This window comes from Gymnodraco acuticeps, unplaced genomic scaffold, assembly GCF_902827175.1.
Source record: "Gymnodraco acuticeps unplaced genomic scaffold, fGymAcu1.1, whole genome shotgun sequence".
NCBI classification, from domain to species: Eukaryota; Metazoa; Chordata; class Actinopteri; order Perciformes; family Bathydraconidae; genus Gymnodraco; species Gymnodraco acuticeps.
Window position 1 is genome coordinate 116,872 of NW_022990650.1, and position 15,084 is coordinate 131,955.

Genomic DNA, 15,084 nt, shown 5'->3' on the forward strand with positions numbered 1-15,084 from the left:
TGCATACAGATTTTGTTTTATTTAACATGTTGAATATACTGATGATGGGAACTGAAACAGAATGTACCTATGCAATACAATTCATGTCATTCCAATTTTAAGTTTTGTTTTAATTAGGGCCGGGACTCGATTAAAAAAATTAATCTAATTAATTAGAGGCTTTGTAATTAATTAATCGAAATTAATCGCATTTTTAATCACATATAAATATTTGACCTAAGAACAGTGAGAAGCAATTTTTTTCACATGGATTTTAGTATACCATTAGGCGCATTCACACCGCAGTACTTTTCCCACAAAGGTTCATGAGAACTCTTTGAACCTGGGGGAGGATTAGGCAAATGAAGCCGCTGACGTCACTTCTTCTTCTTCTGCTTTGGGTTTACTGGCAGGCCGCAAACCACTTCACGGCGTATACTGCCGCCCAAAGTCCCCGGCCGGAAGTCCCCTGAGTTGAGGACTGGTTTCAGTAGAAGCTGCTGTGACTCCCAGCAGCTTCTACTGAAGCCTTCCGAGTAAATCGCCAGAACGCCGACACCTCCTCATCTCCACCGCTCCAATGTTTTATTTTGTGTTGCCATAAGTTAGTCTCTGCGTTTCTGCGCTGGGTTAATGCTAATGCTAATAATGCTAATGCGAGGATAATAAAATGGCGGCTTCACAAAACTTTTTGGGAGTTTTACGGGGCGTGGTTTGCAATCCGCCCAGCCAATCAGAAATATAGCTCTTTTCTCACAAGAGAGCCGTGCGAAAGTCCCTGCTCTCTAGCAGCTCTCTGCTCTCTAGCAGGGACTTTCGTGGGGGTAAAAAGGTTCTCATGAACTAATTTTAGTACCGGCTCTTTTTGGTGTGAACGCGATAAAAGAGGCTAACGTCCACGCTAGCTGCTATATGTTTTGCATTGAGGTGATACTTGAGGCTTGATGTGCTGCGGTGATATGCGAATTCCTTTTTGCATAATTTGCACACAACCGTGCTCTTATCGACGCTTCCATCCGTCCGTTTTTTAAAACAACATTTCCCACTGTTGTTCACTGTGGTTTGTTGTTGTCTGAAGTCACGAACGTTAGTTGGTGCTCCAGTATAATCGGTACGCCTGAAACTCATCCAGTGAGAAACGTTCCGCGGTGCTAAAAATAAGTGCGATTAAAATGCGTTAATTTTTTTTTTAACGCGTTAATTTTTGTGTAATTAATTAATCTTAATTAACGCGTTAAAGTCCCGGCCCTAGTTTTAATTCATCTTGTCGTATTATTTTTAAGCAACAGTTTCATATAAAATGTTTTTATGTTGTCCTCTTTGTTTTCGAGTGCACTAAAATTTGAAAGTACACCGAAAAGAATCCGCCCCTTCCTTCAGACTTCCTTACAGAGCACCTCCTCCAACACACATGAACGCGCACATGACGTCAGCAGACTGGTGAAAGTGGCCGCCTGTTGCTGGCGAGTCATTGGTTGCGTTCCGATAATCCAAAAATCAGCTCCTAAATTCTAACCCTATCTCCTATTCCTTGACATCTGAGTGAAACGTCACGGGGTTAAGGGATAGTGAATAGGAGAATTCAAAAGGATTTAGGAGAAGAGACCGCGGTACTTTAGAGAATCCGAATGCACTTTCACTATCCAACGTGTTTATGATGCGCCAGCGGACGTCATGAATGTGCGTCTGCTGCTGTGGGGAAACTATGGAAACTACAGTTTTCTATACAGCGGACTACAACATGGATGTTTAATAAGAACGACGGACTCATCTAGAGACTCTGCACCGTGCTCTGATGCTGTTGCTTTATGCTTTATGAACGTGGACAACAGAGAAACATATTCTTCATGACCAAAGTTGGAATTGAAATAAAAAAGGAAAGTGAAACTTATGCTCGTCACCCTCTCCCTCCGGTCCACATTAACACAAATGATCCCAATACGTATGATTGTATGAACTATGAAAATATCTTAAAATCAATACAAATGTATTTATTATAAACGTTAGTCCTTAACATCTATCACTGTGTACATCACCATTCAAACATCTTTTAAAAGTTGAACAAACTCCACACAGCTCAGTAAAGACTGTGAAATGTTGACTTTATTTGATCATTTCAGTAAAAACTAACGTTCATATTTCTCTTTTTGATTATAATACTGATGAACGTTCAAAACAAGAGAGACAGCAAGCGCATTTCGTGGCATCTGCAGGCAGTGGCAAGTCCTTCCGGCATATGCCACAGATGCCACAACTTGCCGAGGCATCTGCCGCTGCTCAACGGGAGTTGCCACAAGATGCCAGAGTAAGAGAAGGTTTACGGTAGCTGCCACTCGCCTTCCGTGGCAAATGCTGCTATTTAAACCCGTATTTATCGTGTAAAATGTCGCTGTTTTGGCATGACTTTATCGAACTGATCTGTACACACAGGGCCGCCCCTCCCTACAGGCCAATCACGCAGGCTGCATGGGGCCCCGCCTTGCGCAGGGGGCCCCGCCCAGAGGGCCTCAGCTGCTGTGCGCAGTTCTCCGCTCAGTTCTCCGCGCACAGCGAGAGAGAGTGAGAGGTGAGAAGGGGAGCACGTCTGTAACCCGACACCGTTGCGATGAATTGACATCTGACCAATCACGGCTTTGATAAGGCCACTAGTGCAGGTGAAGAGATGTCGGTGAAAAGACAGTTTCAGTCCGGCACAAGGAAGAGGGGATAAAAACAAAACATGAAGAAACTAGAGCATCACTCGAAGGTGGGTTATTGTACGAGTCAAATGTACAACTTGTGAATGTTGTATAAGTCAAATTGCCAATTGCCATATTAAAACATCAGCTGCAATTCACGACATGAAGAAGGCAGTCTCTGCAGAGCATACAGGCTAATGGAGATGCAGTTATTTCCAGCATTCTTTACTTACCATTCATTCAAGTATGTGATGCCTTTGATCTGCTAATGTACAGGAGGAAGAGTGATACACTGTCTGTCTAGTTGCCTTAAATAACAATTAAAGTTTACAGCCTAAAAAACATGGAACATTTTTCCCCCTTTATTCATTTTTATGTCAATTTGCACATTTCATGGTGATGCTCAGCCTCTCCCCTTAACTCCTAACATTCATCGTCATGGTGACGCTCAGCCTCTCCCCTTAACTCCTGCAGTCATCTTCATGTCAACCACAACACAGAGAAATACTGATAGAAATGTGTGTGTAGTTGTTGATACATTGCTGACAGAGAGAACTAGAATACAGATTTAAGAAATATCAGTTTTTGAGCATGTCATAAGCATGTTTTGTCTTGACTATATTACAACTAAATTATAATAAAATAATATAGTATTTATATTATTGAATTGATTATGATTATGATTATTATTATTAGTAGAATTAGTTTATTTGCATTCATTATATTTTAATCTTTTTGAGGCTAGTATTTGGCAGGAAATGCAGACGTACCTGTAAACCCATACTGAACGACATACATGCACATTTACCATTTACCTCATATACAAAAGTAACTGTGTTGATACTAATAATAAACAGGAATTATATTTATATAAGTAGCCTACTTTGTTTCCAAAAAAATGTGTTTCACTCCTGTCGGTTGGGGGGGGGCCTCATCTCACAATGTCGCTTGGGGCCCCAAGTTGGCCAGGGGCGGCCCTGTGTACACAGGACTGATGATCTGTACACAGGACTGATGGTCCGATCTCTATTTTTTTAAACATTATAATTTCTATTCAATTTTACTTGGAGCATGGTTTGCTAAAATAAACAAACGTGCTATATTTATGATGAAATATTGGCGAGTGAGGGTTGCAACGCCCTTGGCAATTTTCGCTTCTTGAGGGGAGTTCCCACTGCTTGCTACGATAAAGCAGTTGTATGACTAGTAAAGACAAATAATTAACAAATACATATCTGTATTGACACAGCAACGTGTACACTGGTGTTATTAGACTTGGCTACAGACTTGGGGCAGCTGTAACTGATTGCAGTTGCCACTGCTAGTGAGATGCTAAGGTTTACTTTATAAATTAGGCAAAGGACAGATATATTTGCCCTGTGCCTTCAGCAGCAGCAGGCCATTCACTTTGATTTGATCCAGTTATGAAATGTCATCATTTCAACAATAAAGAAATGCTACATAAACGTTATCTTGCACGTTTTATCGAACCATCTCCGTTTCTAACTTTCAATATATTTAAAAAGAGATCTCTCTCTCATCTGCGTGCGGGGGCGGGGCCTCACAGACATGCTGCTGCGCTGTGCACACAGTTCTGCCGGTAATGAATATTAGGATACATTTTGTGAGGAAACTTTTCCACCAATAATTCCAATAAGTATTCCAAAATGTATTCACTTCAGGTTTACGAAAGTAACTGTATTCGGATGAGTTGTTTTTCAAATATAACGCGAGTTGAATACAGTTAGGCTACTTGGTTTTTGTATTCTGATTACGTAACGCCGTTACATGTATTCAGTTACAACCCAACCCTGTGCACAGATCATCAGTCCTGTGTACAGATCAGTTCGATAAAGTCATGCCAAAACAGCGACATTTTACACGATAAATACGGGTTTAAATAGCAGCATTTGCCACGGAAGGCGAGTGGCAGCTACCGTAAACGTTCTCTTACTCTGGCATCTTGTGGCAACTCCCGTTGAGCAGCGGCAGATGCCTCGGCAAGTTGTGGCATCTGTGGCATATGCCGGAAGTACTTGCCACAGCTACCACAGAGTAGCGGCCTCTGTGGCATATGCCGGAAGTACTTGCCACAGCTACCACAGAGTAGCGGCCTCTGTGGCATATGCCGGAAGTACTTGCCACAGCTACCACAGAGTAGTGGCCTCTGTGGCATATGCCGGAAGGACTTGCCACTGCCTGCAGATGCCACGGAATGAGCCAGGCCCTACTGCAAAACAAAGCACTTTGGCAACTTACCACATACGTTTTAAAAAGCTTAATAAGCACCGTAACTTTCATGATATCATTTCTCCGTCATAATCGATTGTTTCCGTGAACGGCTGACTGTTGTGTGACGTCAAATGCTGCGGCTGCAAGGCATTGTGGGGCAGCATTTTCTCCTCTCCTTTCGGTTAGGGAGGTCCAGTGGTTCCTAAGCTAAAGGAGGTTATAAAGGAAGTTTGAAACCTCCTTTCCTATCATTCTAGAGAATTCTAACGGCACTTATCATGGCTGCCACTGAGGGACTTCCGGGTAATTTCACTCCGTTAGGAAGGTTCCTAAGCTAAATAGACTATTCGACTGCAGCCCTCCTTTCCTTTCATTTGGAGAATTGGAACGGCACTTATCATGGCTGCCACTGACGTACTTCCGGGTCATTTCACTCGGTTAGGAAGGTTCCTAAGCTAAATGGACTATTGGAACGCAACCATTGAAGTACTGCTGCAATGCACGCCCAATGACGGCACGCCCAATGAGGGCACGAGATACATTTGTGCGTGCACGAGATGGAAGGCTGACAGACAGGGCGGCAATCCAATCCGTTTAGCCGGCTCAGCTAAACGGATTGGTTGTACTTTTTACAGTATTACGGCTTCCACAGATGACATTTTTTAATGGATTTTTTGTCAAAGCACTTAAGATATTCATTGCTATCGGGATGTTAAGAGCATTCCATGGAATATAACAAAAAGTGTATCTCGAGCCAGTTTCTGAAATGTACCTACCCCACCTTTAAATTGTCTGCTTGAATACATGATGAAGTGGATAGAAACAGTGGATTTATGTTTGTGTTTTGAAGAATCTTTTGCTCTAGAATAAAGAAAATACATCTTGCTAAATATCATATATTACTGTAACTTTATCGAGTAAATCAAATTAACAACTGGCTGTTGATGGAAGGGGAATCATTAAATGTGATCTGTGATTTTTCTAATCTGTGTTCTTTAATTATATTCCTCACAGAAATAAAAATAATTTTGAAGTATCACATTTCTTCAGATCCACGCTGGTGTTGTTTCTAATTGTCTTCTTTGCAAAGCATAAAGTGATGAAACAATACTTTTTAAAGCAGGTCAAAGATGAGTGATTTATGAGGTTATGTGTTTGCTCCAATGTTCTTAACTCCAATCTCATGAGGTGGCTGTTACAAAACCAGTGTCTTACGCAAAGACATTATATCATGCAGTCACTTAACAATATCACTTTTGCTTAAAATGAATTAGTTAAAAAAAACACAAAAAAAACAGACAGCTTAAACTCGGTTTAGTGAAGATATTCCTAATGTACACTATGGCTGGAGCATCTTGTCACTACTCTGGAGATGGAGAGGATTACATATATTGGGAGCGATCAGGGGAACATAGTTGAAGTCATCTGGGGATCTTTCATTCATTGGATCAAATACCAAACTGAATCTGATACTATTTACAGTTTTAAAAAGACAATAGTGTCCGAATTAGCTTGGTTTATTCACTCATTATCTTTATATTTCATGTATAAATTCACCAACAATTCTTATTTTTGAATATTCAATTATCAATTGAGCATACTAATTCCACTCTTCAAAAAAATCTATAACATATTATTATATATTATTATCCGACAGTATGAATTTGCATATGCTGATTATGAAATATGCCCTATGTCTGTGGTCTTATTGTTTCCCTCTTCAGTGGAGGAACATGTTGTGTAATGCATGTGTGATTCAGATGTGTAAATCCTCTGAGTCTGAGGCATGATGATCAACTGTCCAGAAACACTGCTGACAAGGTTTGTGACAGCACTGAGAAACGTAAACAACACCCCTCTTTGGCAACTGCGATGGTATGGTCTGGTTTCCTCTCAGTGTTTTGGGACTACCTGGACGTTTCTAGAGCGATGTCATCAGGCCGAAGATAGGGGTGGAGTGGGATCAGGGTTAGAGAGAGATTAACCACATGCAGCCACATAAAGCTCCAGTGTAATCCGCACGCTGGAGATAAATCAGAGCTATTCCACACAACAGTCTCGCCGTGTTCAGGACCACACAAACCACACAACACACGACAAGAGGAGCTGTATTTTCATATTTTGGATTAAAGAAAGAACAATATATTACCTGTGAAGTCTGAACATCTGGTGCAAAAAAGGAAAACATAATGAAGAAGGGAAAGGTATGTTTTGTATTACTCTCCAGATTTATAGTTTTAATACAGCTTCGTAAAGCATTGCGTAAAGATTAATGTAAAAACATAATCATATTTTAATGCAAATCTGTATAATTTATTAAAGCTGCCAAATAAGGTAAGATGATAAGATAAGATAATGTTTACTTCATTGATCCCAATGTGGGAAATGTTTGCGTTGCAGCAGCATGGAAAGACGAGGCATCGCACATTAGAGAAACGAAAAGACTAGAAATAATCAATCCAAATGTAAACATCTCAAATAGAAATAACATAGCATTCAAAAGTAAAACATATACATGTTGAAATACACATTTACAGTAAACAAAACAAAACAAAATATAATATCATATATTCATGAAGTGTGTAAGGAATGGAAATAAACTTAAATACACCAATTAGTGACTGAAATAGAGTACACATATATGTGTCTATGCTGGTTACTAAAAGATGGAGGCCCATCTCATCCATCCTAATCCTTTCACCCAAACATGGTGGCTGTTTTGTTGACAAACCTGTGATGGAAAAGTTTTTGGCAGACACCTTTAAAAGTAAAATCTATTATGTGATAGACCTTCATACAGTTTAAGAACGTGAAAGCAACATTAGGATTGTGCCAGTTTGTGGTTGAGAGCCAATATATTTTCCAAAAACTGTTAATAGAATGTTATGTACTTTAAACACAGCTGTGCTTTTTATGCAACAGACTTACAATTATTATGACAAACTGTAATTCTATCCCAGCAGGTGGGTGAGGAGGACGTTGAGCCGCCCAGTTATCAGGAGGTGACTGCAGGTAAAAGCTCTCTATGGACTGTGGAATAATGGACTATTCCATTATTTACAAATCAACAAACACGATTATAAAGGAACATGATGTCTTCAAGCTCTACCTAGACTGAGTACACACAGTAAATGCTGGTTTGAGTGAAAGTATTTATCTTGTACTACTTTTTTGTGTTTTATTTGGAATCTCTATTTTTTTAATATAACAATATTACACTTCTAACTCATCTAAGTGCTTAAAAATGAAGTTAGTAGAAGTCAAACCTCCCTCCCCATGATAACTCCATTTGTTTGAATAATGCTGCAGTATCATTTTAAAACACCATGTGTGATACAACCTCAGTTTTTACAAACATCATTTCTCACATTTCCTCCTTGCCCGTTTCTTCAGGCTACAATGAGATGGAGGCCCAGTTCACCTGGGACGACAAGACCATCAGGAGGACCTTCATCAGGAAGGTATTGATTTATAAAAGAAGTGAAAGCAGAATAACATTTATCATGACGACTATTCCTTTGCTTTGACACGTTGCATTTCTTCCTCAAGGTCTACGCCATCCTCATGGTTCAGCTGTTTGTGACGGTGGCCATTGTCAGTCTATTCTCATTTTGGTAAATACTTTTAGGAAATGTATTTGTTTTTAAACAATTTTATAAAAACATAAATGAAAGCCATTGAAATCGTGTGTCTACAGCGCACCTGTGAGGTATTTCATCCAGACTCATCCAGGCTTGTACATGGCGTCCTAGTAAGTGAAAACACATCATCGCTGAAATTATAGTCGCCATTTTGATGACTTATTTACTGTTTTGTAACACCACCATATACCATTTTTTTTTGTTGACAGTCTCGTGTTTTTTGCCACCTACATTGCACTGTCCTGCTGTGGAGACCTGAGGTAACCTTTCTTTGCATTTAAGTGTCAACACAATTATATTTGAAGGTGCTACTGTGTGTGCATTTAGTGACTTAACATTGACAAAGTGAATTCTCTTTTTCACTAACACAGGAGGCAGTTTCCTTGGAATATCATTTTGCTAGTTCTCTTTGTGAGTATTCTTCATCATGAAAACATCATTTAATATTACTCCCATGCTCAACATAACCCTTAATTGTTGTGATACGTTTTGTTTTTACCTTCAGACTTTGAGCATGGCCAGCATGATGGGATTTATGTCGAGGTAAATACATATTGTGATTTAGCTGTGTGTAGAAGTTGATTTCAATTTATCAGAGCATTTCTATAATAAAAGACTCCTTCTCTTCCTGCAGCTTTTACAACACTAAATCAGTGGTTCTGTGTATGGGAATCACATCTCTGGTGTGTCTCTCCGTCACCATGTTCAGCTTCCAGACCAAGGTGAGAAAGAACTGCTCAAACCATAAGGTGATTTTAAATAACCAACAAGAAAAATGAATCCATCACGTTTTTCTTTCTTCTAGATTGACGTCACCTCCTACCATGGCGTCCTGTTTTCTCTGTGCATAGTCATGCTTCTCTGTTCCATCACCCTTTCCATTGTCATACCTTTTGGATATGTAAGTTCCAGCGCACCTTCCAAAAAAAAAGTCTAAAATAGCTGTGATTACTGATGACTAACCCCAGTCACAGGTAAATCCTGCTGGCTGTATTTGTTTGTGCTTTTACAAGAAAGGCTTAGCCTCACAGATAAACAGATTAGCATCCTGCTGTCCTTCTTAACATCGCTTTGTAAAGCTTTTTTTTACCTTGCTCCAACAGGTTTCCCTGGTTACATGCCTTGTATGCTGTTGGTGGAGCCATCCTCTTTACTTTGGTGAGAAGCAGATCATGAAAACTTTTTTCTTTTAAAACAATATATTCACTATCCTTCTTCTCCATCTCTTTTCTCTCACAGTTCCTGGCATTTGACACACAGTTGCTGCTGGGGAACAAGCGCTACTCTATAAGTCCAGAGGAATATGTTTTCGCCACCCTCAGCCTCTACCTGGACATCATCTACATGTTCAGCTTCCTGCTACAGATCTTTGGAGGAGGCCGCAGGTGAAGCAGTTCTCCTCCCTTACATAATGTAATCTTTCCACCAGCTCAACAACCAATTCAGCCATTTATAACTCTCCTCAAGAAAATGACATCAGGGCTTTATGGTTTAATGAGGACACAATCCTGCTGCTGGTTTTGTGGCTATGCCCCGACGGCCTGGTACTTCACTGTACTCTGATCTGCATTTGTTATTGCTCTACTGAGACCCCACACCCACAGTGAATGTTAAAGGTCAGCTATTGTGCAAAATCCACTTTTTCATGTCTTGTATACATACAATTGTGTCCCCTCTGTGTAAAGACATTCTGAAAGTTTCAGGAAAAAAGATTTCTCTCACGTTTTCTCCTGTATCCATTTATATAAAAACCTGTCTGAAAATGAGCTGATCAGATGTTGGCCACTTTATGATGTCATAACGTTGTTTTGGCTTGTGTAACCATTAGCCAATCACCACCACCAAGGTAACCCCCCCCCCACCTTATCACCTGCATCTCCTCCTAAAGCACACCTGTGTTTTTTTTAACCAAATCTCTTCAGAGGGGAGGGGCTCCTTATTTTCATCTAAGGTGACAGAGAGATCAGCACTTTTGAAACAGGGCTGAAACAGAGAGGATTATGGGATCTGGTATTTGGAGCCAAACACTTCAGAGAAATGTTTTGTATATATCTGAGAACTATAATAAAGTAATAAAAAAACGGTATAATAGGGGACCTTTAAAGCAGTCATTAGGCTCATATGAGGACAGCACCGTAGAGTCAAGTAAGATCAGTTTGGATGTTCATCCATCAATAAGTGAAAAACAGAGATTAAAAAACTGCACCTTTAGATTACAAGTTACAATATGTTTTATACTTACTTTTAATGCACATTTCCATAGATGAAAGGTACTACTGTAATGTATTTTCAGCTTATGTTGAGCATGGATTTTCATTTTTGGGGCAAATACTGTTTGAGCAAATCTTACTGGATTTAAAAACGGTGTGTTTGTAGCATCACACATACATTAACAACAAACTCTAGCTATTAGAGATCAGTTGCAATGTGTATTGTAACTTAAATGTGGCCTTTGGGGTGAGGTAGAATATAATTTAATGTAAACAATTTGAAGATCGGAGCATTTGGATTATCTAACTGTATAAAAAACACATGGCATGTTAAAACTATTTTTGTAAGAAGACTGAGTTATGTCTGTCTGTGATTCTGACATTATTCTAATAAAAGTGACACATGAAAAGATGTTTGTCTTATATGTGTAAGAGAGTTTACAATGTGGATTATTATGTTTTACTATCTAAGAATTTTCAATAAGAAGCCACGTTAGTTGTGTGCCTGTGTGTTAGCCCTGTAATGGACTGGTGACCACTATTGCATGCTGGGATATGGTTAGTAAGGTTGTAGATTTGGTTTTAGAAAATAAATGTCAATACTATTTCCTTCATTTTTTACATTTATATCAATCTAGCACAACACATTGTTAAAGTATCCATTTTGATTGATGGTTACTTTTTTACAAATGACTACATTTCAATTATTTTAAAACATTAAACATTGTCTTTTTAGAAGTACTTTGTTGATACAACCCTCACACCCGTATTGGATATTATATTGACTTAGCATCTTCTAGCACTGTTTTTGACTGTCTTGTCCTTTAAACCCATTTGCAGGGTTTTTTCCAGGATTTTAAATGTGAGAAACTTCCCAGTCAAGATTAAACTTTTGGACTACAATCCTCCACAACCTGCAACAAGTGGGTCATCAACTTTGACCTTTTGAGCAGCAGAAACAGATACAGATGTGTTGTGATGACACAGGCCACCACATTGATAGAACAAAAGCAACAACAGCAGAGGCTAGTGACTATTACCAGTTACGATTAGAACTATAATCAAAAACACAGTTCAGCCAATCATTGAAACAAGGCTTTTATTAAAAAAAAGAAAAAAATGACATATTCAAATTCAAAGAGAAAACCAAGAAGAAGGAAAATCTTATCTCAATCAATAAAAAAACACACAAGTTACAGACAATTTAGCAACTCTGGCACAGGAAGACAACAGTAGCCAAGTGGCTTTGCAAAATAACCAAATATCAAAACCTCTTTCTTAACAAAACTGTACAAAATGAGTTCTTGTATAAATAAGAAAACTGTTCACAAGCAAGTGGAAAATAAAACCCGTTGGATTTTCAAATGTCTGGGATTCAAACTAATTTGGTTTCATACAGTGTGGAGCGACACATTGTTGTTATTATTATCTTAAAAAATGTAACCGTAAGACAACGATTATATGTTTTAATAATGAAAAAAAAAAGCTATTTGAAAAACAAAATAATTTAATTTAGATTCATCAAGTTTAAAATGAAACAAAAAAGGCTTACTGAAATTAAAAAGTGACATTTTGAAAATCCAGACTGGGCAACATCTAACGACCTGTTTGGAAATCCTGTTTTAGCAGCAAAACATTTTGAAGCTATGAAATAAGCCATCAAATCTACATTAGGATGGACGAAAACAACATTTTCAAATTGTTGTGGACTTAAAGTATTAAGTGCAAGGAGATTTAGCTATAATCGTGTGTCGTTGAAGTATCCCAACATTTTAATGTAACTCATGGAAGCATCATTTTGTATGATCTAAATTATTTTTGGAAACTTCCTGTTATATTATCATTTGCTGAAGTTTAAAAAAAGATATTAAAATAAACACTGCTTTGTAACAGGTGGTCATTTCATAGTTTCAAAATCCTCTTTTTGTAAAGTGATGGCTAATATATGGAGTATTATTTCTCGAACATATAAACAATATCCATGACATTTTCCTTCATGAGCACTGAATCTGAAAAAGCTTGCTAGTCACTGTGTTATCTGGACAGGGTTATTAAATCATTAAAAAAATCACACAAGGAAAAACAAACAAAATGTGTGCAGAGGAAGTGAAAGGGGCAAAAGGACTATTTACAATATTAGCTCTCGTGTTCTGAAAACACAATCGTAAAAGCCCTGGCTTCCTGCTGGGTGTCTGCAGAGGCCCATAAAGTGTGTAATGAGTCTGTTTACAGGCACACCAATGCTCCATGGCGTATACTAACGGGAAACTCTGCTTAGTTTACACGTCAACAAAACCAGATCATTTATGTTATTTTAAAACACACAGTCGTGGCAAACCAAGTCCTCACACAACCTCAAACTGTGGACATAATGTGGAATATGTGTGAACGTCACCCACTGTTATTGTGATCTTTCTCTGTGTGAATCTGTCGGAAGCAGACATCTTTGTCTACGAAAGGGAGCAGTTTACCTCGACAGAGAGCTACAAGATGGGTGGCAACAACATCTTTGGTTGCGGAAATCAACAATACACAGCAAAAAGTTGAAAAAATTAAAAAAGTTAGAAACAGATTCATCAAACTGCGATGTGGAGAAAGACGTTTGCACACAGCATTTATGGATTGTGGAAGAGCAGGACGACAAGCTCCTCTGAAACCCTTCAGTTAACACGACCGCCGTGACAACCGACTTCACAACACGGCATTTCAAACAAGCCTGTTGCCATGTCTGCAGTATATACAACTTAGTGTCCATCCTACGAGAGATTAGGCAATTTGTTCAGAGGAAACATTAAGGCTTAGCTAAAAATTGTTTTTGCAGAATTTTGGATCACTCATTCAGACTTGCTGTCTCACTAAAGGCTCTGTAATTAATGGCACTTCCATGGTCTAGTGAGCAGTCCTTGTAAAACCATTAGTTCTATTATCTACATATCTACAGTTTTAGATGTCTGCATAAATTAAACATATTTGGATGCACTGTGTTGAAATGAGCTCCTCCTTGAGCCGCAACACAGCATTTGGATCAGCACTAACTGAAGTCATGGTTTGGTATAAACTCTCCACTCTGGAAGCCTTTTTAATAAACAGACCAGACACAATATGAGGACAGACGACTCAAGGTGAGGAACGGACATTTGTGTGAAAACAAGAACAAGCGAAAACTTAATGTGCACAAGAAACAACATCAATCCCTACGCAGAGAGACGAATCTACTCTGTAAAAGCTACAAATCTACAGCTAAAATCTAAACTACGTCAAAGATAAATTCATAAAAATAAGGCCAAATTAGCTCAAAAGGTTTTCAAGTGACAGACAAAAGAAAAACAGAAACATTTAATTTTCTACAAACTAAAAGAATCACTGACAGAGAATCAAACTCAGGTGACAACAGCAGCATTGAAAAAAAAGACTTAGAGCTCTCTTTCCTTTCAAACTAATTACTCTCAGGGATCGTGTTAGTCCTCTATTTTGATTTCCCTCATTGCTTTATCATATCTTTATCTTTATTTATTAACTGCATTGTTCTTTGTACACATCATCTTTCAGTAATCTAACCTGCTCAGATTTAAGCATTTTCACTTCCCTCCATAACAGAGGATGGAATTTAATGATACCTGAAGGTTTGCCACAGCAAAACCGCTTAAAAACCACTTCTCATGGACACGCATGTAACATGGAGTTACATTCAAACAGGGAGACTAACAGCTGTCATTGTGATGGTGCAAACAGGACTAAATTAAAAACCATCTAAGCATCAAAACTACTAAAACACAAATGTACTGGCCAAATACTAGAGTTCATCATAAATGCGATGAACTCAGTTGCATCACATCTTTATAGATTACAGTAGTATTAAATAATGTATTTTCTTTAAATGTATGTTTCAATGATTTTAAAAACTCTGAAAAATAGAACTTTAATTAAAATATAAATATAAATAATTGATTGTCTTTTGTTCACTTATGGAAGAATGTAAATGATAATTTGAATAAAACTATAAACATTGTATTTATCGTCTGTGTGTGAATGGAAATCTCTGCAGCAGTTACAGGAAGAAGTAGCTTTAAACGGTTCGCATCCCCACGGTTACAACTCGACACATCAGACCAGCAAAAGTGTTTTGTACGTTTCTAAATCTGTACAAAGTGTCGCCCCCGCTGCTTCAAATAGAACGTCAAACAACAGACATCAGGAAATAAAAATAAAAGTTTGCATATTTTACAACAAAAAAAAACACATAGTGATTCAACTCTTCCTCGAATCACCCAGAAATATCCAGAATGCTTTTTTTTAAAAATAAGAATTGTTATATTACGTGCACAAAAATAATGCTCTGTGTCT

General features: G+C 38.4%; 1 protein-coding gene across 1 annotated transcript; it reads left to right on the top strand.

Moving 5' to 3' along the window:
* The first annotated feature begins 7,078 nt into the window (after positions 1-7,078).
* faim2b (Fas apoptotic inhibitory molecule 2b) lies at positions 7,079-10,337 on the top strand. The gene is made up of 12 exons (XM_034229453.1): positions 7,079-7,093; positions 7,850-7,901; positions 8,283-8,350; positions 8,439-8,503; positions 8,587-8,640; positions 8,740-8,790; positions 8,902-8,941; positions 9,036-9,073; positions 9,165-9,252; positions 9,336-9,432; positions 9,636-9,688; positions 9,770-10,337. Exons 1-12 carry the CDS (start codon positions 7,079-7,081, stop codon positions 9,917-9,919), a joined length of 771 nt encoding a protein of 256 aa, XP_034085344.1. The 3' UTR covers positions 9,920-10,337.
* The last annotated feature ends 4,747 nt before the right edge of the window (positions 10,338-15,084 follow it).

What these genes read in the sequence shown, in the direction of transcription:
- faim2b (XM_034229453.1), top strand. An exon ending in TTATCAGGAGGTGACTGCAG is followed by an intron (nt 7,902 to 8,282) that starts GTAAAAGCTCTC and finishes CCGTTTCTTCAG; the next exon opens with GCTACAATGAGATGGAGGCC. An exon ending in ATGATGGGATTTATGTCGAG is followed by an intron (nt 9,074 to 9,164) that starts GTAAATACATAT and finishes CTCTTCCTGCAG; the next exon opens with CTTTTACAACACTAAATCAG.